Source organism: Rhinolophus hipposideros, assembly GCF_964194185.1.
Source record: "Rhinolophus hipposideros genome assembly, chromosome: X".
NCBI lineage: Eukaryota > Metazoa > Chordata > Mammalia > Chiroptera > Rhinolophidae > Rhinolophus > Rhinolophus hipposideros.
In genome coordinates this window covers 114,472,614-114,499,459 of record NC_138046.1, presented here as the reverse complement: position 1 = coordinate 114,499,459, position 26,846 = coordinate 114,472,614, and the positions used below count along the sequence as shown (strand labels likewise).

Genomic DNA, 26,846 nt, shown 5'->3' with positions numbered 1-26,846 from the left:
TTAGTTAAAATGATATACTGAGAAATGATCTATTCAAGACCAGGCCAAGGTCAATCAGAGGACGTACACGGTGCAATAAAAAATTTTGGGCAATCTGGACCCAGAGCGAGAACAGGCAAAGTGCCTCTCACATACCTCTGAAAGGCCAAGCTTTCTGACGGAACCTTCACACCCAAACAGAAGGAAGGTCCTGTTAGGAGATGATGGCTTGTTACACACACACACCACAGCACCCCCAGAGACGCAAAGCCACAGCATACTAATTTTTCAGAGCTGGCACCAGCAGGCAGGAGGCTACAGTTGTGCCTAATGGCAAAAGGGACATTGAAGTGTTCAGAGCAGCATTTGCTCAAACTCCAATTGCAATGGAGAACGAGAAAACCGAGTGGTCAAGGGGTTCCAGGTGAAGTGGGCTCCTGAACAACTTTTTAAAAAGATGTTGTTTTAAAGAGTGGTCAGAAATGTCAAGACTGTTTTCCACCAGCTCAGCTGCGACTTGTTTGGACAAGCCTGACACCCCACCCCCCTTCCAGCTGGTGAGGATTTTCTCTGCAGAAAACAGATCAGTGTACCTTGGACAAAGGACGAATGGTGATAAACCTGGCTTACTACTTCAGGATGCTGTGACAGGTGTGTCAAAGAAACTCATGGTTTACCTTCCCATATGCTTCCAGGTTTAGGGTAGGCACTGTTACTCTTTTGACCAGTGGAGAAACCAAGGCACACGGACTCCCAGGTAATCACTGTCTCGAAAGCAGTACTTATGAACGTCAGCCAAAGTGCCAGAGGCCTGTCACATAGACCCAAAAGGGGTGGTAAGGAAAAGAGCCAAACAACAGTCCACTCCACACCTGGAGAAACTCTTGTCAACCAAAGGGATTGATTTGAAGGCTGGGTTTTATGGCAACACATATTAAAATGAACTTAGAGACCTAGAGTTCCATTCCAGCAATGAAGGAAAACCCTGATCTCCAAATGCTTGTGCATTATGGGATAAAATCTTTCACACTGGTGGTAGAGCACAGCCCCACCATCAATGTGTGTTGGGGACAGGAATTAAAGTGCGCAAAAGAACAATGGGACATTTCTAAGAAGCACACACACACACACAAGTGTAACACACCAATTCCCACCCTTGGCTGAGAATGGAGTCACTTGGGAAGCATTAAACAATCGGAGGCCTGGGATGCTGAAGGCATGGGTCTGGGATACAGTCTGGGCATCGGGAGTTTTAGAAGCTCTCCAGGTGATTCTAATGTGTAGTCAGTGTGGGGACCCACTGCTGTAAGGGACATGCAGGAGTGAAAAAGTAAAAGTTGGATAACTGGTGGGGAGAGGGGCTCAGCATCCTCTGGGTTATAGGCTGTTTCTTGAGTCATCTGATGTTGAAGGAGACTGGAGCATAATAAACAGGTGTAAATGACCGTGGCCTCTGTTTTACTATCTGTAAAAGGGTATAATGCTACCCACTCTCCCCTCCCCCAAAGGCCAGGCAGTGCCTTTGTCGAAAGAGTCAGAGGGTGGTAGGATGGGGAGGAACCGGTGAAGGCAGGAGTGGGGTGGTGAAGAGGGCACCTGCCTCACCTGCGTCGTAGAAGGCGTCGAGCACGGCCGTTTCTCCGAAATCGAGCTCCCCGAAGGGCACAGAGGTGAGGTGAGCGCCCTCAGCCTCGCAGGCCCGCAGCAGGCACTGTCGCGCCCCCACCTCGGGGCCGCCGGCCGCGCCGCCCTGCGGGCTCTCGCTGCACACGTATACTGCCCGCAGAGCCCGCCGCGGCCCGCCCTCACCCCCAGCGCTCTCGGCCGACGCATCGGGCTCCCCCTGCCCCGCCAGCCCCGCCGCGCCCTCGGCCCCGGACGGCAGCGGGCACTGTGGGGACTCGGCCAGCGCCCCAGCCAGGGGAATCCCACCGCCGCTCTCCATGTGGCCGCTCCGCGCTAGTGCCTGGCGGCTGCGCTCCACTAGAAGGCCACAAGCAGTCCCGGCACCTGCTCCTGGGGTGCGGTTGGAGAGCTGAGGGCCAGCGAGTGACGGAGGCCCCGCGGCGGGCAGGTGACAGCGGGACCCCTGGGTTGCAAGCGGAAGCTCCAGCCCCACGGCCCCTGAGCGCCCTTTGAAGGCCTGGGAGAGAGAGGCGGGGGCTAAGAACGTCAGAGGGAGCGGAGAGTGCGGGGAGGTTTCTGGGAGGGGCGGAGGGGCAGGAGCCCGCAGGGTGCCCCCTGCCGCCTCCCCCAGGCAGCGCCCCAGGGGGTGCGGATTCGTGAATTTCAGGATTTTGTGGTTGCCATCTCTCCAGCCTGACCAACTTTTGTTTTTCTCAAAACAATTTGAGGCTTTTCAAACACAGTAAAAAAATCTCGCAAAGCGCTGGTTGGGTGTAAACTATTCAATTCCAAACTAAATAGAGACGTAGTTTTAATCCAGAATGGACTTGAGAAGGTGCTTACTACTTAAAACGCCTCTGATTTTGCACTCTTTATCCTCAGTTGCTAACAGCATGGACATCCTGAGCAGTCCCAGAGGCCTGCTCCTCCTTTCACTGTGAACTTGACAAAGCACCGGGATGGAACAGCAACTCATTTTAGTTGCCTGGAAAGTAGACTCCACACAGGCTGCCTGTCCCACCTATTAAATGCGATGAACTCACAGGAGTCTTTACTCGGTATCTTACCCACCTCACAATCATAGGCCCACCTATTAAAAAGCAGTATTACCACTGCAGGTAGTACTTATATTTAAAGATAGGATGCATTGGATATTGTCACAAGGTTTTCAGTTTTTCATATTAAATAACACTTTTATTGAGATATGATTCACAAACCATCCAATTCATCCATTTAAGTGGTTTCTAGTATATTCAGACTTGAGCAGCCATCACCATCAGTTCTAGAACACTTTCATCACCTGCCCCCCCAAAACCTAGTACCCATCAATAGTCACTTTCTACCCACCCTACTCCCAACACCCCTCAGCCCTAGGCAACCGTCAATCTACTTTCTGTCTCTAGATTTGCCTATTCTGGACATTTCATATACATGGAACTATAAAATGTGTGGACAGAGGTTTTTCTTTGTCATTCGGTATATGCCTAAGAATAGGATTTTTGGGCCATATGGCAATTCTATGTTTAGTCTTAGAAGAAAATGCCACTGTTTTCCAAAGTGGCTCCACCATTTTACATTCCACCAGCAGTGTACAAGGGTTCCAATTTCTCCACATCCTCACCAACACTTGTTATTATCTTTTTGATTATAGCCATCCTAGTGGGTGTGAAGTGATATCTCACTGTGATCTTGATTTGCATTTCCCGGATGATTAATGCTATTGAGCATCTTGTCATGTGCTTATTTGCTATTTGTATAACTTCTAAATATCCATTCAGATCCTTTGCCCATTTTTAAACTGTGTATTTGTCTTTTGATTATTGAGTTGTATAAGTTCTTTATATATTGTGGATACAAGTCTCTTATCAGACACGTGATTTACAAATATTAATATTTTCTCCCATTCTGTGGGTTGTCTTTTCACTTTTTTGATGGTATCCTTCGCAGCACATCACAAGCCATTTTGACACAATCCAGATAGGATTTACCTTATAAAACAACACTTGGCTTTTCTTCATGTTTTGATGATGATACAGTCCATTCCTCCACCCCACTCCCCCAAAAAGCAGAAATTGCCAGTATAAATCTTTGAAGAAATCCTGCCCTAATTCCAGTCCTGGTAGAAATTAGGAACTTCACAAATGACATTAAAGTGTACCCTCTTTTGTGGCCAATGAATGGAAAATGGGCTCTGAGGACATCTGTAAAATCACACAGACCAGAATTGAGAAGAGGAAAGCTGGGAAAACTTTCAATACCTCTGTTCTAAGATTTTTTTTAAATATGATGCCATTATACAAAGGACACATTTTCTTTGTAACCTTGTAATGCATAATAATAGTAATTCTTTTAATGTGCCTGTTCGTCAGAGATTATTCCAATGAGTGGCACAGCCTTCAGAAGGGCAAACATGCCCATTTCACAGCGCTTGCCAGTGTCTTGCTGTTACCCCCACTTAAATCATCCCATGTTCCTTCCATCTTTCATTAGGGACTGGCTGACTAAATAAGACATACAGGAGCTGTGAGTTCTCTTGAATAATATCCTCTTCTAAACACAAATCCTGCTGAGTAAAGAGCCCAGCATTTACCCAGCTAACAATCACATTTGCTGTAGGTGGCGTTGGCACACACAGCCCACCTTCTTCTTGTCTCCAGTAGTAATTTGCACACTTGAGACATGCCCCAGCCCCTCCTCTCTTTGTCCTTCCTTCCCCGCTGTAGCCCTACTGAGAAAATTGCCAAATGCTGGATTAGTCTTTTCTGTTTAGTTGAAAAATTGTTCTGGTCTAACCCCTTACTAAGCGCACTTCCTGGAACCACTTTGCCCCAACAAAGAGGTGTCATTTGGACTAGAATAGTGGATTGACCAGTAGAGTAGAGGCACTGTAGCTACAGAGCAAGACTAAATCTAGGCATTTTCCTTTATTTTACTTCAGGCTGGTTATTCATACCAACTGTGGTCAAACTAGTTAGTTCTTTGACTCATTCAACCTTGTAAAAAATATTTTAGTTGCCATTTGAGTGTTGCTTAGTTCCTTTTTTTTATTGTACCCAAGGTCCAAGAGCAAATAGGGACAAAAGAGAAACAACCACGTTGCACAATATTATATGTATTTGGTAGAAAATCTTTAACATATATTGCGGGTCAACAAGGATTTATTGAGCATCTATTATGTGTCAGGCACTGTCTTGGTGCTGAGGCTATCACAGTGAACAACACAGCCAAAGTCCCGGCTGTCATGTTTGATACAGATACTGAGAGAGAGAGAGAGAGAGAGAGAGAGAGAGAGAGAGAGAGAGAGAGGGCTATAGACAGATGTACCTGTGTACAGATGCTATAAGTATTGTATGGACATAGATTATTGTAATATGCCATAAAATACAAGAAAAACAAATAGGATGGATGGAACTCATCAGAACTATTAAGCATAGATTGTACATGAAGTACTAGCTTATGAAATACAAGTGAAACTCATAGGATATTTTAAATATACATAATGAGTAAGCAAGTACTCATAGCTTGTGAGAAAAATGTCTTAAAAATTGTAAGTTATTTTCCTCTAAGACACGCTACAGATGGAATATATGATGGAACAAACAAGAGTGTTACTTATAGATAGGTAGGGATGGAAAGACCACAAGTCGTTAGGCATGAGCATGCCATCTCTGAACTGACAGTTCTGTCACCCCTAAATCAACCACCCACTGGTGACACCCAGTAGGGTCCCATTCTTGTCCCTTCTTGAACATATGCAGTATAGTTAAAATACTGTTTGAATGTCCTTGTCTTCTAATACTATTATCTATTTTATTCCTGGATATTTCTATTGATTTTTCTCCTGATCGTGGGTCATATTTTCCTGCTGCTTTGCATGCCTAGCCTCTCTGATGAGGTGACATCTGAGCAGTGACTAGCCAGAAGGAAGAGATCCGGAGCTGACCACCAGCAAGGTTTAGGAGAATACAACCTTAGAGGCAGCTGAGTGGTCAGTCAGGTTTGTGTACTAATGTTAATTCAACTATGTTTATAACCAGGTAAAAAATATTTTTGCTAAAAATCTCAGGTAAGTCACACTCACACTCCATTGCTAGGAATGATCTTAAGGATAAATCAGAAATGGGGACATAGATTTATGCCCAAAGATGTTCATCACAGCTTTATAATATAAAAAATTAGAATTAACCAAAATGCCCTTCTTTCCATGACCTCCCCACCCTCAAGGCTCCATTGCCACCTCTCCTCTGCAATTTCAAAGCCCCTGGACTTCTCTCTGTGCTCATGTTTTCAGACTGTGGAAGACTTGCCTGCTTACCTGTCTTCTTCCCCCCATTTGAGCTCCGTGAGGACAGGAGCACGTTGCATTCAGCACCTATCATGGTGTCCGGCACATTGTAAGAAACATATTCAAGAAAGGCTGGTTAGGGCCGGCCCGTGGCTCAGGCAGTTGTTGCTCCGGGCTCCTAACTCCGAAGGCTGCCGGTTCGATTCCCACATGGGCCAGTGGGCTCTCAACCACAAGGTTGTCAGTTCAATTCCTCGAGTCCTGCAAGGGATGGTGGGCTGTGCCCCCTGCAAGTAGCAACGGCAACTGGACCTGGAGCTGAGCTGCGCCCTCCACAACTAAGACTGAAAGGACAGCAACTTGAAGCTGAACGGCACCCTCCACAACTAAGACTGAAAGGACAACAACTTGACCTGGAAAAAAGTCCTGGAAGTACACACTGTTCCCCAATAAAGTCTTGTTCCCCTTACCCTATAAAATCTTAAAAAAAAAAAAAAAAGACTGGTTAAATGCTCTCTGGCGTATCTGTAGGCAGAATATTATGCAGCCATTACAAATCATGTTTGTGAAAAAAATTAATGACAAAGAAATGATCATAGTAAGCATAAAAAACAGACTACAAAACTGTATACACAGAATAACCTCCATTATGAGACACCAAAATAATTAAAGGCTATATCTGAATGAGATTAGGATAATTTCTGCCTTTCTCTTCATCGTTTTTAGTTTCTACTTTGGGTATGATCTTATTAGGTTGGTGCAAAAGTAATTGCAGTTTTTGCAATTACTTTTAACCTTTTAAACTGCAATTACTTGTGCACCAACCTAATAGCTTCATAATCAGAAAAATATATGTAAGTTAGTTAAAAATACTTAAGGTGACTGGGTTCTACATTGGAGTCCACAGTCTTAACTCTGATTCTCCAAACCTTAGAAGATTCGTTGGTAGGACTTTTGTCAACTGGCACATGCTGAGCGCGTGGAGGGCCCCCCTTACCTCGAAGGCCCGCACCCTCAGCTCCACCTCCATTTCAACTTCCTCACCTCCCCCCTCCAAGAATCTCAGCACTACATTCCTTTAAAAGTAGGTCCAGGCCTAAAGTTCCCTTCTCCCTCCCTCAATCCATGTCTTTCTCCTTATTACATTTTCACTTCCTCCAAGGAGTCTGCCTGGATTGAGAGCAAACAAGAACATTTCTTAAGCAGCTCCTGGGACCAATGCAGGGGGATTGGTGGGTGTTTCATACAAGTGTCCAGTCCGTGTCCACCTACCTCCCTTCAGCATTCAACAGCAGAGCTTCAGCCCAGCCAAGCGCTCAGTTCTCTCAGATTGAGATTCAGGCTAGGAAATAATCATGAAGCTTGAAGAGAATCTACTCCATTTCTCCTATGACATCTGTTTTTCTTTTGGGGAATAACCTTGGAAATGTTATTGATCTCTTCATGGTTTTTCTCTTTGGCTTCAGGATGGCCTTATCAGCTTGGTTAGTTTAAAAATTGGTTTGTAAACCCCTTAAAACTTTGTTTTTAATTAATAGAAACTATAAAGAAGTTTTGCATTTCCAAGGCACTTTTCCATCAAAGAGCTCAAGGCTTGCCAACAAATCTTAGTTTTCTGGAGAACTACTAGTAACATTCTATAGGGGTGAAAGGGAAGGGAGGCATTCACGACTTAAATACATGCTGTATCTGCATAATGTAACTAAACTTCTTACCACTTAATGAGAACTGCCCCATGAAACCGGTTTTCCAGGAATTCAACTCTTATTCAGTTTTTTTTTCTCTTTTTTTTTCCTCAGAAAATTCTAGCTACAACCTACTAGGTTACCTTGTTCTGTTGTTTGCTTGAAATATTTTTACCACCTGTTGCTCCAACAAGAAAAAAGGAATAGCTTAGTTTACTGTGGATTCTGAATTCACAAACATGATGAGCACACACTGTCATTTACAGGAAGGGGCTGCCCCCACAGCCCTCCAATTTGGAATCAATTAAAAAGTCATGAAATAAAACCACCTCTCAGGGACCTGCATCTACTTCATGGATCTTCCTGGGCTTCAGGGGCCGCCTTCTACTCCACGTCTTGGGAACCAAGCTTCAGTGACTCAGGAACAGAACTAGGAGTGACAGTGATGGGTCACCACCTTACGATACATGACTCCCTTCTCTGTCCTTACACCACGATGAATATTTATTTTTGGCTGGGAAAGAGTTTTCTCTGTGTTGGCCATTGTGTTCCCTCATTAGAGCTAATTTTAGGAATGGTATCTTCTTCCCCAGGCTTAGGTCATAATCGCCATGCGTTCCTTCTTTCTGTTGGGATCAGCCATGCTGAACACTGATCACCCATGCACATGTTGCTTTGTTACAGTTCTCATTTGTATAAAACCAAAGAAAACAAGCTTTTCACCAAGGCTTCTGCATGCTAAAACATCCTGATATTAATTTGTGCTAAAATAACTAGAGGACTAAAACCTAATCTAATACAAAAAAGGAGACCATGATGACCTCAGGTTATAATACAAAGGCCTTTATAGGACCGAGGGATTATTTTTATACAGACTGTGGCAACTGTGAGCAATAAATTATACACCCTGTGGTTTTTCCCATCAAGGAGCTGGTTATGAAAGGAAATCAAACCCCACCATTAGTAACCAAAGACACACACGTGGTAATAGATACAGGCTGTCTTTATGGGAAAAAACAAATCATGTACTTGAGTATGCTGTCTAGAGGGCTCTGTATAAATGAAAGTGGCTTTACACAATTATTTGAATGATAACTTAATGATTTTTACATTAAAAAAGAATTTAGACCTAACTAGAGTTTTCTGCTTAAATATGAATGTAACATTCAACAATTTAAAAATGGAATTCACAGCCACAAATTTTAATGAATTATTTCTGTTCACTTCGGAAAGATAGGTGTGTGTGTGGGGTGCACTATTTGATGTCCTCTGAAGACATTTCTATAAGAGTAATCAAATTGTGTAAAATGGACAAAAATGGTTTGAATTCCAAGAAATCATTCCTCTTGGACCAGGACAACTTTGACCAAAAATATTTTCACAAAATTTCATTTTAATCATCTTCGTTACAAAGCACAATACTTAAGACTTTTCTAAATACAACTTTAGAAAATGAAGCAAAAAAAATAATCTCCATAGATGCTGGTTGAGTCCATGCTAAATGCAAAATAATTGTTTCAAAAGTGATACTTTCAAGCTTTTCAATATTCTTGACGGGTCCATTTTGTAAAGAGTAAAGATGGTGGCTGTTCAGGCAGTGGCGGGTCCAGTTCCATGATGTAGAATCTTCTTGCTGGTTAGCCCAAGGGGCAGTAATGAAGCTGGATACCCCAACTTATCCTTCTAGAATTGCTTCTCCCTCTCCTTACACAAAGAAAGCCAGTGGCCTCTACAAAGGGAAGGTGACAGCCCTCTACATTCCAGGTCACCAGTGCCCCACAAGGGCACTCCAACCTCTCAATTTAGTTATTAACAATCCTAGTCTGCATACACATTATATAAAACTATATCATTAGGGATTTTCATGATGAATAAATGAGAAATCCAAACGTCAAAGAATCCAATCCTCATTCTTATATTAGGTGGTGGAAAATCTCTGAAGCCTTCAAGTTTAACACAGAAACGCTTAAAACAGTCAAGGGGTACGGGAATGTTTTATGCTGCCCTTGGAAACTTGGCGCTTGTGGCCCCAAGCACACTGAGAGCAAGGCTGCTGAAAAGGCAATATGCCAGACATGGGACTGAAGGATGGGAGGTTTCTTTCTTTATACACTCCCTTCCCTTAACTCCCTTCCTTAACCCTGGAAGAACAGGTGTCTGGGCTCTATAAATACTCTGGAGGAAGTAGCAGCCTCAAGCAGCAAAGCTGAATACATAGGCAAGAGGAGAGGGAGAAAGAGAAAGGAAGAGACATTTGCTTGTAATACTTCCAATGATCAATAGCATGTGGTGATTTTGTTTTTTTTTGCTCACTCCTTCAGTATCATCAGCTCTCATTCTTTGTGGTTGTGCAAATCTATTAATGTTTAGTAGTTCACTCTAAAACTCAGGAAACAGACAAAGCAGCTTTTTTAGAAACACATAAAACATCTTCAGGGGCCATTAAGGGACCTCCCCACCCCCACCCCAATCCCCAAACAATCTTGCAATACAGTATGCCCCTTATTTCAGCTAAGGATGAGAAAACAGTTATATAGTCTAAGGCTGAACTGTTCATTTGCTACAAAGATAAAGCGGACAAGCAAACACCAGTTTCCTTGGGATGGAAAAAGCAATTCCATAAATGCCAGAAAGATCCAATGGCTATACTTTAACAAGAGCCTCCCCCCGCCCCATTCCCTTGGACCTGAGGAAGGGGTTACAAGAGAGCGAGGCAAATGACATTATGTGAGTAGTTTAAACAATAACACACACCGATAACCCAGTGCAGGAAATAATACAACTTCCCCCCCTTGTTTTCATTTGCATTTTACTTTTATTTATTTTTGCTTTAATAACGCATATTCTGTTCACGCAAAAGGTGCAAAGGACAGGAAGCAGGGGTTTTACTTGGCTGATGAAAAATCAAGCAGGGGTGACATTTCTAGTTTCATGAACAACCTAAAACTAGGAGAACTTAAAAGTCGCAGCTGGTACCACAGAGCACGCGCAGCTTCACAGCCCTCTCCTCTGAGGACCTTTGGCTAGGGGAGAGAAGCTGTGAAGACAGTGGCCTCTAGTGGACTTCGATAAGCGGCTAAAAAAAACCCAAACTTTTTTAATTTACTGTTTTATTTTTTTGAATCATGGTAGCTGCATCACAAAAGCTCCAATCAAGAGGATGGTAAAAAGAAGGCACAGATCATTGCAAATACCAGATTTTCTCTTTCTCTTTTTGTAAATATACCATCATATATAAGCTAACATTGATCTCAGGATGGTGGGGTTTGCTGGCAGGGGAAGAATGGATTGGACCTAAAATTGCATATGTGATAGACTCCTAGAGGGGACATAAAGCGAGGCAGCTTTCCACCTGCAGCAAAAGAATGGGACGCTCGCTCCGGACTATGTGTAATACAAATACTGGGGGAATCGGTGACAAAACACGATTAAAAGATCATAAAATTATAAAGCTTGTAAACGAATAATCTGAAATTACATTTTATTAATGGAAAATATCATCAAAATAGTACCACTATGGACTAAACTGCCTGAGTTTTCGTTTCACATGAGATCTCATAGTAAAAAAAGCCTTTAGCACAATTTGCTCTGTTTAAGTCACAACCAGTGCCAGACCCAGGACTAGACCATGGGGTAGTCTCCTCTTGGATGGAATTTGTGTTGTGCTATCAAGACTTGTGTGCTAATCTTTCAAACAGGGACATATTGAGGCAAATCTTTAATCTTTTGGCACAAGGTTATTTTGGCTGGGGCGGACAATTTGAGTCTTAGACTCAGGATGAATAATGCAACATTTCATTTATCAAGTATTCATTTTGATTGAAGAGCTTTCTTTATGTCATTAACTTCCATCTATAAAGGAAAAACAAGAGCCAACAAAATCATAATGAATTGGCTGGTTTGACAGAAACTAAAAGATAATCAACCTGGTTGAAAGAAAATAATCAACCTGACAATTTTAAGGGCCAAATGGGTAAAATGACATCTGAATTTAAAGCTGGTAACAGTGCCACAAATGACATAAACCCAAAAGAACAGGCACACAGATGCAACGCACTAGGAAATGGAGGCTGTTTTAATTCTCACGCTACCAGTACCCAAAATTTGTCAAAAGCAGCAATAGTTCCAGTTTCCTGGCGAGAAGGCAGAGCAGGCTGTCGTGACACTGGACCACCTGGCAGTGTTGAATGGCAGCTGTGGTTGGGCCCAGGGTGGGAGGGTGTTTATCAGCACCCCCACAGTGATGACAAGCAGTTACCTATCTTTTCTTTAAACAGCATGGGTCCTAATTACCACGTAGGGCACCAACTGGGTGAAAGCTGGAAGTCTCCCTTTGGCCCTTTGGTAATGGCTGGGTTGGATCAGAGACTAGAGGTGGACAGGGCTCTGATGCCCGGGCAGGACTGACGTGGGCATCAGGAAGACGTAAGAAGATGAAGACCAAATGCTAAATGAGACCTGTGAAAACGGGGATGGGGGTGGGGAGGGGGACTTCCCCAGAGGATATGCTTCAGGTAAATTCCAAATGAGAAACCCAATTGGGGGTACATTCAATAATGTCTCCCTTCCCCAAAACTTCCTGGATCCCAGGAGAGGATGTGAACAGAGCCTATCCAATTCTAAGAAAAGTGCCATAGGAAGCACGCCTAAATCTGCAGAGAAGTAACAATCGTTTAGCTTCAAAATAAAGCCCTGATGCTGTCCCCCACCCCCAACTGAGCCTCTCACCAGCCAGTAGGACCCCAAGGGACCCACCTGCAGTCGAAGCCGGATTTTCTTCTCTTCATCCAACTCCGACAGCAACTGCTTAATCTCTCGTCTGAAAAGCAAACAGCAATGAAATTGAACAAAAGCCCAGACTTCCCCAATAAGAGATAAGAAGCCTCTTATCACTACAAAACCCATCTGACCCTTTTAAAAAGAAAATGTACAGAACATTATATTTCCTTTGCATTGTTATTGCTGAAAATTTGTCAGAGACAGAAAGACTTGCCATTATTTCTGAGCTTCCAAAATATGTAGCCATCAAATAGCAGGTCTGAAATGACCTTTAAGGTCCCTCAGTCCAAGCTTCTCCTGAAAGGAGAAGATGGGGAAACTGGGACCTTAGAGAGGTGGTCTGACTTGCTCAATGACTAGACTCCAGGTGTGCAGGCTCATATTCTGTCGTCTTCCCGCTCTGCCATCTTGACCGGAAACTATCCTTTTATTATAGAATCGCTGTCTTTTAAATGTACTTACATAATCATTTTCATTGTAGACATTTTTATCACTCCACATATATTTCCTTTATTTTCCCAGAGTTTTAAATTAATAAAAGATTACTGGTATGTTTTCATGGATTCTCACAAAATCTTACAAATAGTAATATCTGAAAACTTAAGAGGTAAAATAACTGAACTAATGATATGGTAATCAAGTCATGGAGAAAGTAGACATGAGTTAGGACACACAGTCTGATGCCCTTTCCAATCTTAAGTAGTGAAGTGAAACAAAACTAATCATCTTGCAAACTCAGGGCTCTATACTTAGGACACTGCAACCATCCCGGCTCTGGTCAGAGAGCTGTACTCCATTTTCAGGTATCAAACATCCACTCTACATATGTACTTTTACAAACTGGATTGGAAAAGCAAAAAAACAAGGATACAGAAACAGCACAACAAATAACGCAGAAGTTATATTGCATTTGCTCACTTCAGATCAGCACCAATGATGGTCCCTAGACTTGGGCCACTGTCCCAACACTGTTGTCAACATGTTGGGTTCTCTGACATTGACCCGTGTGATTCAATTACAGGCAGACCTCGGAGATACTGTGGGTTCAGTTCCAGACCACTGCAATAAAGCGCATCATAATCTCTTTGCCAGGGGACAGTCTTGCCTTCAATTTGTAAAACATACAACATCCATGAAGTGCAATAAAGCGAGGTATGCCTGTATTTATTCAAACATGCTCTATACACCACTATCTCAGTGGGCACCACTTAGGGCTTAGGAAAGAAGTAGAAGGTGAGGTCCTAGGCAAACAGAGCGACTTCAGGAAGCCTATGGCAAGCAAAGTCTTGAGTGGTCCACGTGGGGGAGTTAGTTGCAGAAGGCGATGCAAAGAAAGTCATTAAGTCTTGAACTAATAGAAACGGGCATAAGTCCACGAGGAGGAAGGAAGATGGGGGGGACTGATGGAGGAGAGCCAGGGCAGAAGCAGGGAGGTAAGAACCACCACATTTGGGGATGAGAGGAGTCGGCAGACTTGAGAAAGAAGTGACACGAAGGCTGAGAAAGAAGTGACACGAAGAGCTAAGGTGGAGACCCAGTGACTCTGGGCAGGAAGGGCCAGGCTGAGGAAGGCTGCCGAAGACATGCTTTGGAGAGGGGCCACTGTGACATGTTGATTCAAAATGTTGACTGGGTACCACAGCTTCTTAATCCAGTCATCTACCGATGGGCATTTTGGTTGTTTCCATATCTTGGCTATTGTGTAAAGTGCTGCAATAAACATAGGAGTGCATACAGATTTTTGAATTGGAGTTTTGGATTTCTCCGGGTAGATGCCTAGGAGTGGAATTACTGGATCATAGGGTAGTTCCATTTTCAGATTCCTGAGATACCTCCATACTGTTTTCCATAGTGGCTGCACTAATCTGCAGTCCCACCAACAGTGCACTAGCGTTCCCTTTTCTCCACATCCGCGCCAGCATTTGTTGTTTGTTGATTTATTGATAATAGCCATTTTGACTGGAGTGAGGTGGTATCTCATTGTGGTTTTTATTTGCATTTCTCTGATGGTTAGTGAGGTTGAGCATTTCTTCATATGTCTTCTTGCCTTCTGTATGTCCTTCTTAGAGAAATGTCTCCCCAAGTCCTCTGCCCATTTTTTAATTGGGTTGTTTGTTTTTTTGGAGTTGAGTTGAGTAAGTTTTTTATAGATTTGTGATATTAATCCCTTATCAGATATATCATTGGCAAATATCTTTTCCCATACAGTAGGATCCCTTTTTGTTTTATTGATGGTTTCCTTTGCTGTGAAAAAACTTTTTAGTTTGATGTAATCCCACATGTTTATTTTTTCTCTTACTTCGCTCGCGCGAGGGGATATATCAGTGAAAACAACCAAAATGCCCATCGGTAGATGACTGGATTAAGAAGCTGTGGTACATTTATACAATGGAGTATTACGCAGCCATAAAGAAGAAAGAAATCTTATCATTTGCAGCAACATGGATGGATCTAGAGAACATTATGTTAAGTGAAATAAGTCAGAAAGAGAAAGACAAGTACCATATGATCTCACTTATATATGGAATCTAAAGAAAAGACTATGTGAATGAACTAATCAGAGTCAGTTTTGGGGACGCAGAGAAAAAACCGAGAGTGGTTAGATGGGTGTGTGGGAGGGGGTTGGGGATAAGGGGAAAGGTGAAGGGATTTGGAAGCAGCTGGTAACCACAAGATGGCCTCAGGGTTTTTCTTTTGAAAATTAATTTGGGGAAGGTATTCTATAATGTTGTAAAGATTTTGTTGGGTACCCGATGGACATGCGTCCTATTTGGGAGACCACCTCAGGGATACTGTGGATACCTGATCATGGCATTGTACATCAGAAGCTAAACATTAATGAATGCCAACTATAATTTTATATATATAATGTGATGGTTCAGTGTGAGGTCGGAGGGATAGTGGATGGGGGGAGGGGGGTTCACAGTATGAGGGATATAAATGATGAACGTCTAAGTATTACCTTGTTTTGTACACCTGAAACTAATAAATTAATTAATAAAAAATAAAAAAAAAAAAAACTAACAGAAAAAAAAAATAAATAAATAAATTGGTGAAAGCTTTGAGGAAGGAAATTTGACAATATTATAATTACCCCTTAAAATATAAATTTAAATTTTAGGACTCTGTCTTATAGAAATTATTATATGTGAACACAAAGTTAGGCACAGAAATGATAATTACAGACTAGATGATTATCAATAAAAACGTGGTAACGAAAAAAAAAAATAAAAATAAAAATAAAAAAAAAAATAAAAATAAAAAGGAGCAAGTGGAAGATAAAAGCCTCTGTATTTCTAACAACCAAAGATAATTAAAATTTCGGTGTTATTTCTTTGTATTTATATGTGGTTATTCTTTTGTGTAGTCTGTTAGATTAATAAATGAATATGTAAAAAAAAAAAAAAATGTTGACTGGGGGAGGACAATTCTGGCCAACCACTCCCAGGCTTCACAGAGGAGAGAGGAACGTAGGGTGAAGCAGCCCCAAAGCACTGGTGATTCTGCACTCAGATTTCAGACAATCAAGAAGGTTCGAGGCACCTCTCAGAGGGCCCCAAGGGCTGAAGTCTTGGATCCAGGCCCGTCTGACTCAATTTCTGAACAGGTCAGCCTGTTCAGAAGCCTGAGAACCAGTGCTCTGGGATGTCCTGTGGTGTGGGATTGCCGTCTAGGCAGGGGACTAATGTCACCTGGACATAGAAGTGGCCGTTAGGTACCCAAACCTGTACTATGCAGAGCCAGATAGCAGCTGGGGAATTTAAGCAGTTAGGAGCAGCACAGCTGGCCCCAGGAGACCTTCTCTAGTTCCATCCTGCCAGTCTGCATATTTATCTGACGGGCCCCTTCCAGGTAGGTGGTAAGTCCAAGAGACCTCAAATTCATATGACACCTCCAGTCTGAGTGGAACAGAACCTGAACAGAGCCACAATGCTCAAAGTGAGTTCCACGGAACCCTCTTCCTAGAATGCTCAAGAAAACAAGGGCTCTGTGATGAAGTGCATTTGGGAAACACTGTGTATGCCATCTTTTCCATCTTCCCAGTGTACAGAAAAAGGTCTGAGCAGTCCTTCTGAGTAGAAATTAACTTTCTTTAATCCAATTATTCCCAAAAGTATCTGACTGAAAAACAGTTCAGGGCCCTTCAGCCCTGTGTCCCTGGGGAGCCAGGTGACAGGGCATCCTCCTGAGGGCGTGACTGTAGGTCTCTGACCCCATCACCCACCACAACCCTGGGCACCTCCCCATCCAGGAGGCCATGCACCAGGGATGCGCTGAACCACCACCCACTGGGCTGGTCTGCGAGCTCATGAACCTGCCCACTCTGTTCCCTTTGCCAGAGTGCTCTGCTCTTGGCAATCCTGGATCATCTTTCAAAATCTTACTCAGGTAACACTTCCTTGAGATATCTCTCCCCCCACCACCCCCGTTCCCCCAAGAAAGAGCTGATTCTTAAATTCTCTGAGCCTCAGTTTATTCAGATAAGTACCTCCTGACTTCCAATCCTTTTACCAGCATGTTTGTCACTGCATATGGCATCCTGGGTAATATTTACGTGTGATATGAATGTTTGCTTACAAGTTTTTCTCACCATCTAAGTGCTCCTTGAGGATTAGAGGTGCGGGGAGAGCACGTATGTAGGCATGATGGAGAGAGCCCCCTGAGTCTCACGGGGAGAACATCTCGCTGAATGTTAAGTCTTGGGTTTAAAGATTCCCTATATCTTTTCATACATTACAGCCCCTAAATGTAAGCCAATTAGTACACTGGGCAGCTAACTGCAGAAATTGCAATTTTTGTGATGTTAGAGGAAAAGCTGGCTGTTGGGCTTATTAAGAAGTGGCACATGCATTTCATGGGGATTTAAAGATCTTTCTTTTTAGCCGTCTGCGGAGCACGTCAGCCCTTTAACTGACTCTTCCCTGTACATCCGTCAGGCAGCCCGTGCCCTTCCTGCATGCAGAAGGTCCAGTTACACATGGAGCTGAGCTAAATGAAGCCTCTCAGGTTCATACTTCCTCCAAACCCTGCTGCCACGATCACTGGGGAGGCCAGCCCACCCTTCAAGGCCGGCTGGGACCCAGGCTTGCAGACTAGGCCGTGGCCCAGCAGAGAGCAACCCGGGAGGCGGTTGAAGAAGGCACCCCAGACACTCACTTCTGCTGGTCCTTCATGGTCTCAATGATGCTCCTCAGCTCGCGAACCTGTGTCCTTAGCTCCTCCACGGCTGCCTGGCTGCTGGCCACAGGCTCCATCTTTGGTTTTCCTTCCGTGCCGAACAGAGACGGGGAGTTGGCTCTGTGTCCGGATGGTCCCAAAGAGGACGACAGGGGGGAGGGTGCCGCCGAGGACAGAGGGGCTGGCCCACCACTGCCACCTGCAGCCATAGTCCCTGGCTTGGGTGGCAGGGGTGCTTTGTTATCAGACACCTGTGATAAGGGAGAGCAGAGAGGCCTCAGACCAGGGGTTCGTGTTTAGTAACCCCCCATCTACATCACTGCCCCCCCACCATGTACTCCTCACTCATTCCCTCCCCCACAAGCACCCACGGCCAACCTGGTGCAGGCATCCCCCCTTGAAGTGCCTCCCCGCCGTGTGTTTTAAATCTGAACACCTTTCTGGCCAGGTAGTTCCTAGCTGTTTAATGTAGACGTCCAGAGGCCCACCTACTTGCTGGGCTCCGAAAACTCCAAGGGAGCAAAACATTTGCTTGGTCCTCAAGGAGCTCAGAACCCAGTGAGGTGTAGACAGACAGACTAACCAACCCCCTGCAGATGAGGGGGAAGACTGCTCATTGGCAGGGAAGCATAGAGAAGCACCGAAGTACATAAAAGGGATCAACCATCCCGGAGGGAAAGCATCAGGGAGGAGCTGACAGCCCTGTCCTGCAGGAGGAGGACCAGGAAGCGGCCAGAAGAGAGGAAGGGTGGTTGGAGGGAAAAGGCCTCAGAGCAGGAAACCGAGTGAAACGCACTCACGGGAAGCAGTCGTTCACAGGGCTACAGCGTCAGAGGGTGCAGGAGAGACGTAGGGTGGGAGAGCTCGGCTGGAGAGGTGGAAGGGCTTGTGGAAAGGGTTACAAAGATTGCGTGCCAAGTCAATGAGCACTCTGGCTGCAGAAGAACCGAAAGGCTGCCAGAGAATTGCTGGGGGACTCTCATGAAAGCTAGAAGTGGTGAGGGTTTGACTGAGGCGGTAGTCAAGAGAATAGACAAAAGATAGTTGGAAGAGATGCGGTGATGGCAGGCTCATCCAACCAAGAGATGCAGTCCCTGCCCTCAGGGAGCAGGCACCCCATGGCGATGTGTTCCTCAACAGGCTGCGAGGGGTGAGGAGGAGGTACAGACCCCGGGACATGGGCGGGGATGGACCGAGGGTGGGGATAGAGGAGCTAGGCACTGAGGCTGTACCTTTCACAGGACAAAGAACAGGTTGAAGGCCCAGATAACAATTTCTGTTTTGGACACAGTGAATTTTAGGAGCCTGAGGGATAGCCAAGGGGACATGTCTAGTGAGCAGAGCCAACAACTGAAAGAGGGAGGTGGGCCAGAGAAATCGTCAGAGGAAGAAGCCATGGGGGTGGATAACACTCAATGATGGAAGCTGGGGACTTCCCAAGTTGGAGAGGTGGAGAGGGAAGGGAGAGCCCTTGAAGACTGGGACAGAGTGGTGAAAGGGGGGCAAAGTCAGACCCGAAGAGGAGCTTGGGTTATGGAAGTCTCCTGGAGGAGTTTTCAGAAGGAAAAATGGTTAGATAAGTGGGTCAAGGGTGCTAAGAGGAAAACTGGGGGAGCCCATTTTGTGGAGCAAGGGAGACTGAAACCTGATCAAGGCTGTCAGTGCCTGACCAGAAGGTGAGGGGTGTGGCTTGCAAGTTTAGAACTCTCTTTCCAGAAATTTGGCTGAGGAAGGAAGATGGGAGGGAGGGTGTGTTCACAGAGAAGCCTCGAGAGGAGACAGGATTAAGGAAGGGTTTTGTTCACTCTCAAAAGGGGGGGAGACCCTGAGCTGGATGATATGCTGATGGAAAGAGCCAGAGGAGGGCCAGGCTGGAGACGGAGGAGACAGGCAGACAAGACCTGATGGAAATGTGTCCTCATGAAACCAGGAGGGCACTGGGAGTCATGGGTAGGAGGAAAGAAGGGCACGTGGCAGGCCTAGGGGAGAAGGTGGTAGCAAAGGAAGGTGAGATGTAAGCAGGTGGGGAGGACACTGGGAGGTGAGGGGAAGTGGCAGGCGGAAGTCGACACTGGTGGTGAAGCTGGGCCACACAGCCGGGACTCCCTCCAGCAGCAGGCGCCCAGGGCGGGAGCCAAGAAGGGGCTTGGCTGGCACAGTGAGGAGGCAGAGTCTGGAGTCAGGCTGTGCTGGAGGGAGAGACTGGGCAGAGTGAGCCAGAAGCAGATGGGCTATCATTCCCAGCCTCCCTGCTCGCCTTTTCTCTGCCAAGTTACCATTGAGGAAAAACGCTTTCTGCTGCCAGAGACAGCGATCTGCCATCCCGTGATTATTGTTTGTAAGAGTTATAGTAAGAGGGAAGAGGGACTGACATTTACGGAGCACTGGTCCCATACCGGACGTCAGCTAGACAATTGAAATGATGATCAGTTGGCACACACGTTTGACCGAGAAGGAAATGGAAGCTCAGGGATATGGCTGAGAGATTCTCCAAGTCTCACAGCATAGTAACTGGCACAACTGGGATTCAATCCTCCCACATCAGCTGGACCCTCAAGCCTGGTTGCCCAAGTCTGAAAATTCATGCTCTCCTGTCCTCCTTTTCTTCATCTCTTTCCTATTTCTGGGTTCCTACTTTTCCCCATCCTGAGTCCTCATGTACCTCTGCCCCCAAACCACCAATAGCTTCACACTGACTGATGTCCAGACAGTTCTGGAATCAATACTTCTCAGCATTTCCTACATGACCTGCTCTTCTGGCACATTTTGGTTAACAAATACTTTTTTAAGTCCTCACAGGCTATAGGCTACCACGCACGCACGCACGCACACACACACACACACACACACACTTTCACCAAATTAGTTCAAGTGGAATTTCTAGAAGCAATAAACAGCATGACAACTGCAGGGAGGTGAAATGGGATTGAAATGTAGATATCAGAACCATGAGGAGCCAGTCCCCACCAGTAGATGTCACTGTAGAAACAGCCCAGGGATGTCAGAGAGAACACGACTACAGGTATACCTAGTCACCAGAAAAAACAGGTCTAAATCCAATTTCTGCAAATGGGATCCATTTATAAAAAGGAAGAATGCTTCAGTTTTGAGAATTGATTTGTTTTATGGGATCATATTTTTGCTTACTGTATCAGATTATAAAGAAAATCTATACAAGTAAATTTTTAAATCTCTGAGAAGGAAAATCCCACATAATCTTTGATTTCCTTGTGTTAATTCCTGCTTCAAGTGCCTTTTAAAATGATTGCAATTTTCTACTTTTAGATAGAAAGCAGTTGTAAGTGTTTATAGAAAATAATTCCAATTGACTGGGTTCTCTTAGCACAAATTTTAAAATCTTGGTTCACATTCATAGGAAGAACAGAACTTGTAAGGGTATCCTTCATAAGCCACATGCACTTGCAAAACAATGTCTTCTTTGTTTATCATAAGCCAATAACTTAAAATAGCTATACCATCCCCTGGACATGCAATGAAATTAAAATGCTTTAGACTATAAACTTATCCTAATAAATGAATCCAAATCACCTTTAAAGGGATCCCCATTAGTTATTCAAATTCATGAGCCACCAACCATCATTTGCGACACTACCAGTTTCAAACACAAAACTCAAGATCTGTAGGCCAAGGACACAGCATTTAATACATTTAATGTATTGTTTCTAGACACCTCTAGGCTTTTTAAGTTGTCTTGGCTGTTGTGATGATGATGGTGGTGGTGTGCGAGGGCACTTGTATATGTGTGGTTAATAGTATGAAGAGGAGATCAAAGCACAAGAGAAAACATGGGAAATCATTAGCTAGAACTTGTGTCTCAGGGATTCTGCACAGTTTTGGAGACTTTGTAATATGTCTCCTGGATTTTGATACTAAAATAATCACCGTCACTAAAGAATGACAAAAACTTGCATTATCTGTTGAAATGGATGGAATGTTTGTGTCCTCCCAATTCCATATGTGGAAATCCTAACTTCCAATGTGATGGTATTTGGAGGTGAGGCTTTGGGGAAGTAATTAGGTCATGAGGATGGAGCCCTCATGAATGGGACCCCAGAAAGTTCTCTCACCCTCTTTCTTCCATGTGAGGATACAACGAGAAGTCAGCAGTCTGTAACCCAGAAGAGAGCCCTCACCAGAACCTGACCATGCTGGCACCTGATCTCGGCCTTCCAGCCTCTAGAAGTGTGAGAAATCAATTTCTGTGAATAAGCCACCCAATCTATCACTTTGCTATAGCAGCTTGAACTGACTAAGACATCTGTGTATCCTTGTTTGGTTTATACTCATCATCAGAGCATATACAAAAAGGCAGGGATCCATGCTGTTGGGACGCCCACACCACAGCTGGTCACTCACTTGGGATATGGTAACAGTCTTTGAAGTTTTCTTTGACGTGTCCACTCCTCTGTGTGCAAGTGAAACGTGTTCCTCTTTATCTTCTTCGGGACTTGGGGAGTCAAAGATATCAGGGCTTGAAAGGGACGACTGGATAAAGCCAAAAGAAAATGCTTTTGTCAGAATGACACCTTAGCTGACAGAGCTTTTGTTAACACAATGCTGTATGCTTTTCAAAGCACTCGACACTTCTATTTTATGTGTCTCCCCATTATAACCCCATGAGGCAGAAAGTGTGTTATTATCTGTGCACTAGTGATAGTGGCAGAACTGGGACTAAGAAGCAAGATTTCCTACACCAGGAATATTTCGATGGGATCTTTTCACTGATGCCCATCGGTCATTGCATCCGTCATCCATCTTTTCCTGCCCCTTCCATCCCTCAGAGCCTCTTCCTTTCTGTAAACATTTGCTACCATGTGCCAAGCACTGAGCTTGGTACTGAACTTAACGGTGACATGCCAGATGCTGTCCCTGCTCTCACGGTGCTGATACCGCGTTTCCCTGAAAATAAGACCTAACTGGAAAAGAAGACCTAGCATGATTTTTCAGGATGACGTTCTCTGAACATAAGCCCTAATGCGTCTTTTGGAGCAAACCTTAATGTAAGACCCGGTCTTCTTTTTGGGGAAACACGGTAGTCCAGTGGGGAAGGACACACAGGTTGAGAGGAGGCCGCCATTAACCTGCTTTCCCTCCATTTCCTCCTGATCCTTTTCCGGGATCACTAAATCTGCTGCACAGTGAAGTACCTAAAATGACTTGTCTAAGAGGAAACCGTTTCCAGGGACAAGGGATCACCAGGCCTGTGATTCAGTCACCAGTGTTTCTATAGCCCCCCTTTAGCCCCCGAGTACAGCCTTCCTGCCAGCACAGCAAGCTCACACCTAATTTGGTACCTGCTGCTAAATCTTTGCCCTCCTTGCATGGACAATCAACATCCATTCTGGATTCTATCTTTGCTAAGGTATATTTACAGAATGGCAGCATCTTTTGGTAAAATATGGAGATAACACTCCTACCCTTTCTGCCTAAACTGTGACAGTCAAAAAGCTGGATGAATGTGAACCAATTCACTGGAATTCACTTGGTCATAAATGATTACTGTGCTAGAATTTTCCTATTTTAGGAAAATGCAAAACAAATGAAACGAGTTCCAAAGGCAAGGAATCTTTTTAAACGAAGACTCCTCTAGAGATTGCTTTGGGTGAGCTCATATTCAGCGTCATCTCTATGCCTTCTCCCCCGATGGTGGGGAAACAGTCTTATATAGAATCCCCACTTGGCACCATTATAGAAAAATCACATCTACAAATACTATTTTCGTTTTCTTCTCTGTATTCTACTAAGGCAGAAACCTAATATATTTAGGAAAATTTTAAGCAAAGTTTTAAAATTAAAAGGTCTTGTTTGTTAATCTTCATTTAATCTGAAAATCCAATTCCTAGAATAACACCCACCAACCAAGCTTTGTTATTAATCTAGCTTAACTGCTTAACCACCTTGCAATGCCTGTGCCCTTTCGAGATTTTATTTAAAAAGCCACTTTCCTTCTACATAACCTATGGTTCATGACCTGCCAATCAAAGCTTGCTCTTTGAATTCTGTAAACATAAATAGCTCAGACTAGGGTGAAAGGCCCCAGCCTGGGGAGTCATAACTGGTGCATTTCCTTAGACATTCCTTCCAATGGCTTTTTTTTTCCCAATGGCTTTTTAGGAATATGTCCATGTCCACTAATTTTATTTTGCTCTGAAAAATCTACAGTGCTAATTGGAAGAAGAATAAACATCAATTCAACATCCATATGGCAATGGATGGCAATGGATGGAAGAGGGAATAATAATTCTACTTCTTTAAAGCACAAATGTATCCTGTTGTTTTAAGTCTTCGGGTAAAGTTGTTCCATATAAAATGCCAAACTTTTTGAGTTACTGTACCATAAGCTTCCTTCGGGCAGGGACCATGTACATCTCATTCCCATTTGCAGCCTTGGTACCTGGCTGAGCCCATAGGAGAGAGATGTCTATAAATATTTGTTGAGTGAATGAACAAATGTGTAGTCTAAAAGTGGAGTGAAGATGAGGTACCTTTCCCTGCACCCCAAAATATACACAAACTCCCACACATGGGATGTATGGACCAAGGGTGGGGTGGGAGATGATAATTTGTATTTCTCTCTATTTAATTCTGGATGCCTCGATCCTAAAAAGTTGGAAAGAATTTGGAGGGAATACAAAAATGATGAAGGATTTATAGAGAAGATGTGGGAGCTAGGATTACAATTTTAAATATAGAGATGCTAAGGAGCAATTACATTGGTTGTGTGTGCGTGAGGCATATTGGGGAGGTATGGAAAGGTGAGAGGGAGAGGGGAAAGAAGGTGGTATTGACACAGTACTTTCTATAAGAGTGAAAAAGTAAGGCACTTTTCCAAGTTTTCTCCCCAAAAGGTGTCAATACATAGATCTGTTTCAGACAAGAGGAAAAATAGGATGACTCAAACCACACTTTCAGACTTAGAAGATATGAAAGAAGAGGTGCAAAAGAAGTGGCATTCTTTTTCTTCTAAATTATGACCCCTTAGGTGAGGAGGTAAAACCAGAAAGTGTCCTGGTAAACTTGCAGAAGGTTAATTCCTTGGTGTATCTGGGTGAAGGTCATAAGGCCTTAGACCTGCATTCCCAGCAAGGATGAGTCAATGTGAGAGATAGATAGATAGATAGATAGATAGATAGATAGATAGATAGATTGATAGATAGATAGATAGACAGACAGATAGACAGAGAAGAAAGGGAGGGAGGTACACACACACACGCACACACACTGTGGAAGCATCAAGATTTTTCTACAATGACATTCACTTCAGTGTTCATAATGAAGAACTGGAACAACATAAATGTCTAATAATAGTGCACCGGCTAGATAAGCTCTCGTGTATTCACAGGTTAGAACACTAGGCAGCCATTAAAGGTGACATTATGGAAGAATGTGCAATGATTGGGGAGAAAGGTGCACAATGTAAGCGGGGGAAAGCACATTTCAAACAATGCATACTATGTGATCCCATTTTGAAGAAATAATTATATATATATACACAAATAGAATTTTAAATAAAAGATAAGGATACAGCAAGACGTTAACAGTTCTTAGCTCTGGGGAGCAGGATTACAAGTAACTTACTTCATGAATTTCATTGTTTAAATTTGGTACAATAATGTGTTACATGTTTCCAATGAGAAAAGAAGTTATTCAAAACGACCCAAACAAAAAGAACTTCTATGGGTTATCTGGAGTGTTCTGACCACTCTCTCCTACGTGACCAGGTGCCTCCTATGTTTTTACAAAACTCTCCCGAAAGCCTGCATGGGTTTCTGTGGAGGTGTGCCGATAATGGGGCTTTGGGAGAAAAAGGCTTTCCACTGCCAAGCGCTGTACAGAGGCAGATCTTTCTTTAGTCAAGTTTTGTTTTGTTTACAGACCAAACCAACCTCGCTCTCCCTTCCCACCATAAAACATGACTTTTTTTTCTTACCAATTTCATTTCAGGTTCCAACAAGAATGAGTCTGGGAGGAGAGACAAGAAAGAGGGAGCGCCCACCTTGCTGACAGATACACGAAGAACAAACATGCTGCTCTAGTCCAAAAGACTCTCAAATCACTTTTGGTCAGCAGTGTATCTCATGACCTCCTTCTCCCGCTCGTCCTCAACTCAGCCACTTGCAGAAGAGTTCTTACCTAGAATCTCTAACCTTTCCTGCGTTTCAGCTGTGGAGAAGTGAGGAGACTTACGGATGTCAGGGACTGGGACGGAGGCCGCCTCCCCGTGGCTTTTGGTCTGCTTGTGGTGGGGTGACTGAGTTTCTCAGTAGACGATACCACAGAGTCAAAACCTTCTAGGTCTAAAACAAAAGGAAACAGATTTTTAAGAGCAACTGTAGGAGTGAGGAAAGGTTCTTATAACATTATTTTCCTTAATAATCATCCTTTACGCCTGGATTAAACGTCATCATGTAAGAAGGCTGTTTACATCCTTTGGTCATCCAATAAACATGACTCAAACCAAATGAATAATCATTTCCTCCTTGATTTAACAAGCTAACATGTGAACGCTGATCACTGATTCCAAAATACCGTGTTTCCCGGAAAATAAGACCTAGCCAGACCATCAGCTCTAATGCGTCTTTTGGAGCAAAAATTAATGTAAGACTGGGTCTTATTTTACTATAAGACTGGGAATATAATATAATACAATACAATATAATATAATAAATACTGGGTCTTATATTAATGTTTGCTCCAAAATACGCATTAGAGCTGATGGTCTGGCTAGGTCTTATTTTCGGGGAAACATGGTAGAAGAGGGCAGGGCAAGCTACCCCTCTAGTTGTACCACCACCCTCTGGCCATCAGCTCTCAGCCTAACGTTAAGACCATAAACTCCTGGAGATGGAGGGCAAGCTTCTACTTGCCAGGCAACTCACAGAGCCCAGCACCATTCTATTCCCAGAGGCATCACTCCGTGAACACATTCTCTTCTTCAGTCCCAGGTCTGCTCATTCATTTACTCCATTATGACTGAGCAACTATTCTGTGCCACACACAGGGCTTGATACCGAGGCCACACCAGTGAGGATGGCAGACATGAGTCTGCCCTCAGAGAGCTCACACCCCTATGACTGACGTCCCAGATGAACCCAGAATCATTCAGGCAGATCATGACTGCACTTGGCGTGTGTCCAGGAGGAAGGCCTCTGCCTTCACTTTGCCACCCTCTCCAACTAATGATCAGACCAAGCAGTTCCCTGGATCTACAGAGTTCTGGGGATTTACAAATGAAGTTGTCAAGCTGGGTGTCATGTGGGGTCTCTGCTCCCGCTCCCAACATGAGAACACAG

The 26,846-nt window shown here is 44.0% G+C and overlaps 2 protein-coding genes across 15 annotated transcripts in view; both read right to left on the bottom strand.

The window, feature by feature from the left end:
* MAP3K15 (mitogen-activated protein kinase kinase kinase 15) overlaps positions 1–5,984 on the bottom strand; it is a gene marked incomplete at both ends in the record, with an annotated part of 116,552 nt that extends 110,568 nt beyond the window's left edge. Inside the window, 2 exons of the mRNA XM_081043113.1 lie at positions 1,585–2,334; positions 5,921–5,984. Coding sequence (XP_080899239.1) covers positions 1,585–2,334; positions 5,921–5,984 — 814 coding nt within the window. The remainder of the gene's footprint in view (positions 1–1,584; positions 2,335–5,920) is intronic.
* Positions 5,985–8,948: 2,964 nt separating this feature from the next.
* Positions 8,949–26,846, bottom strand: part of SH3KBP1 (SH3 domain containing kinase binding protein 1) — a 324,637-nt gene continuing 306,739 nt past the window's right edge. For 9 of the 14 annotated variants that reach the window (XM_081043256.1, XM_081043247.1, XM_081043253.1 and 6 more), the window contains 5 exons: positions 25,741–25,850; positions 21,910–22,038; positions 17,512–17,783; positions 12,331–12,394; positions 8,949–11,427 (listed from right to left, as the gene is read on the bottom strand). In XM_081043256.1, coding sequence (XP_080899382.1) covers positions 11,386–11,427; positions 12,331–12,394; positions 17,512–17,783; positions 21,910–22,038; positions 25,741–25,850 — 617 coding nt within the window. In that variant the 3' untranslated portion in view covers positions 8,949–11,385. The remainder of the gene's footprint in view (positions 11,428–12,330; positions 12,395–17,511; positions 17,784–21,909; positions 22,039–25,740; positions 25,851–26,846) is intronic. The other 5 variants (XM_081043260.1, XM_081043255.1, XM_081043257.1 and 2 more) reach the window with 1 other exon arrangement.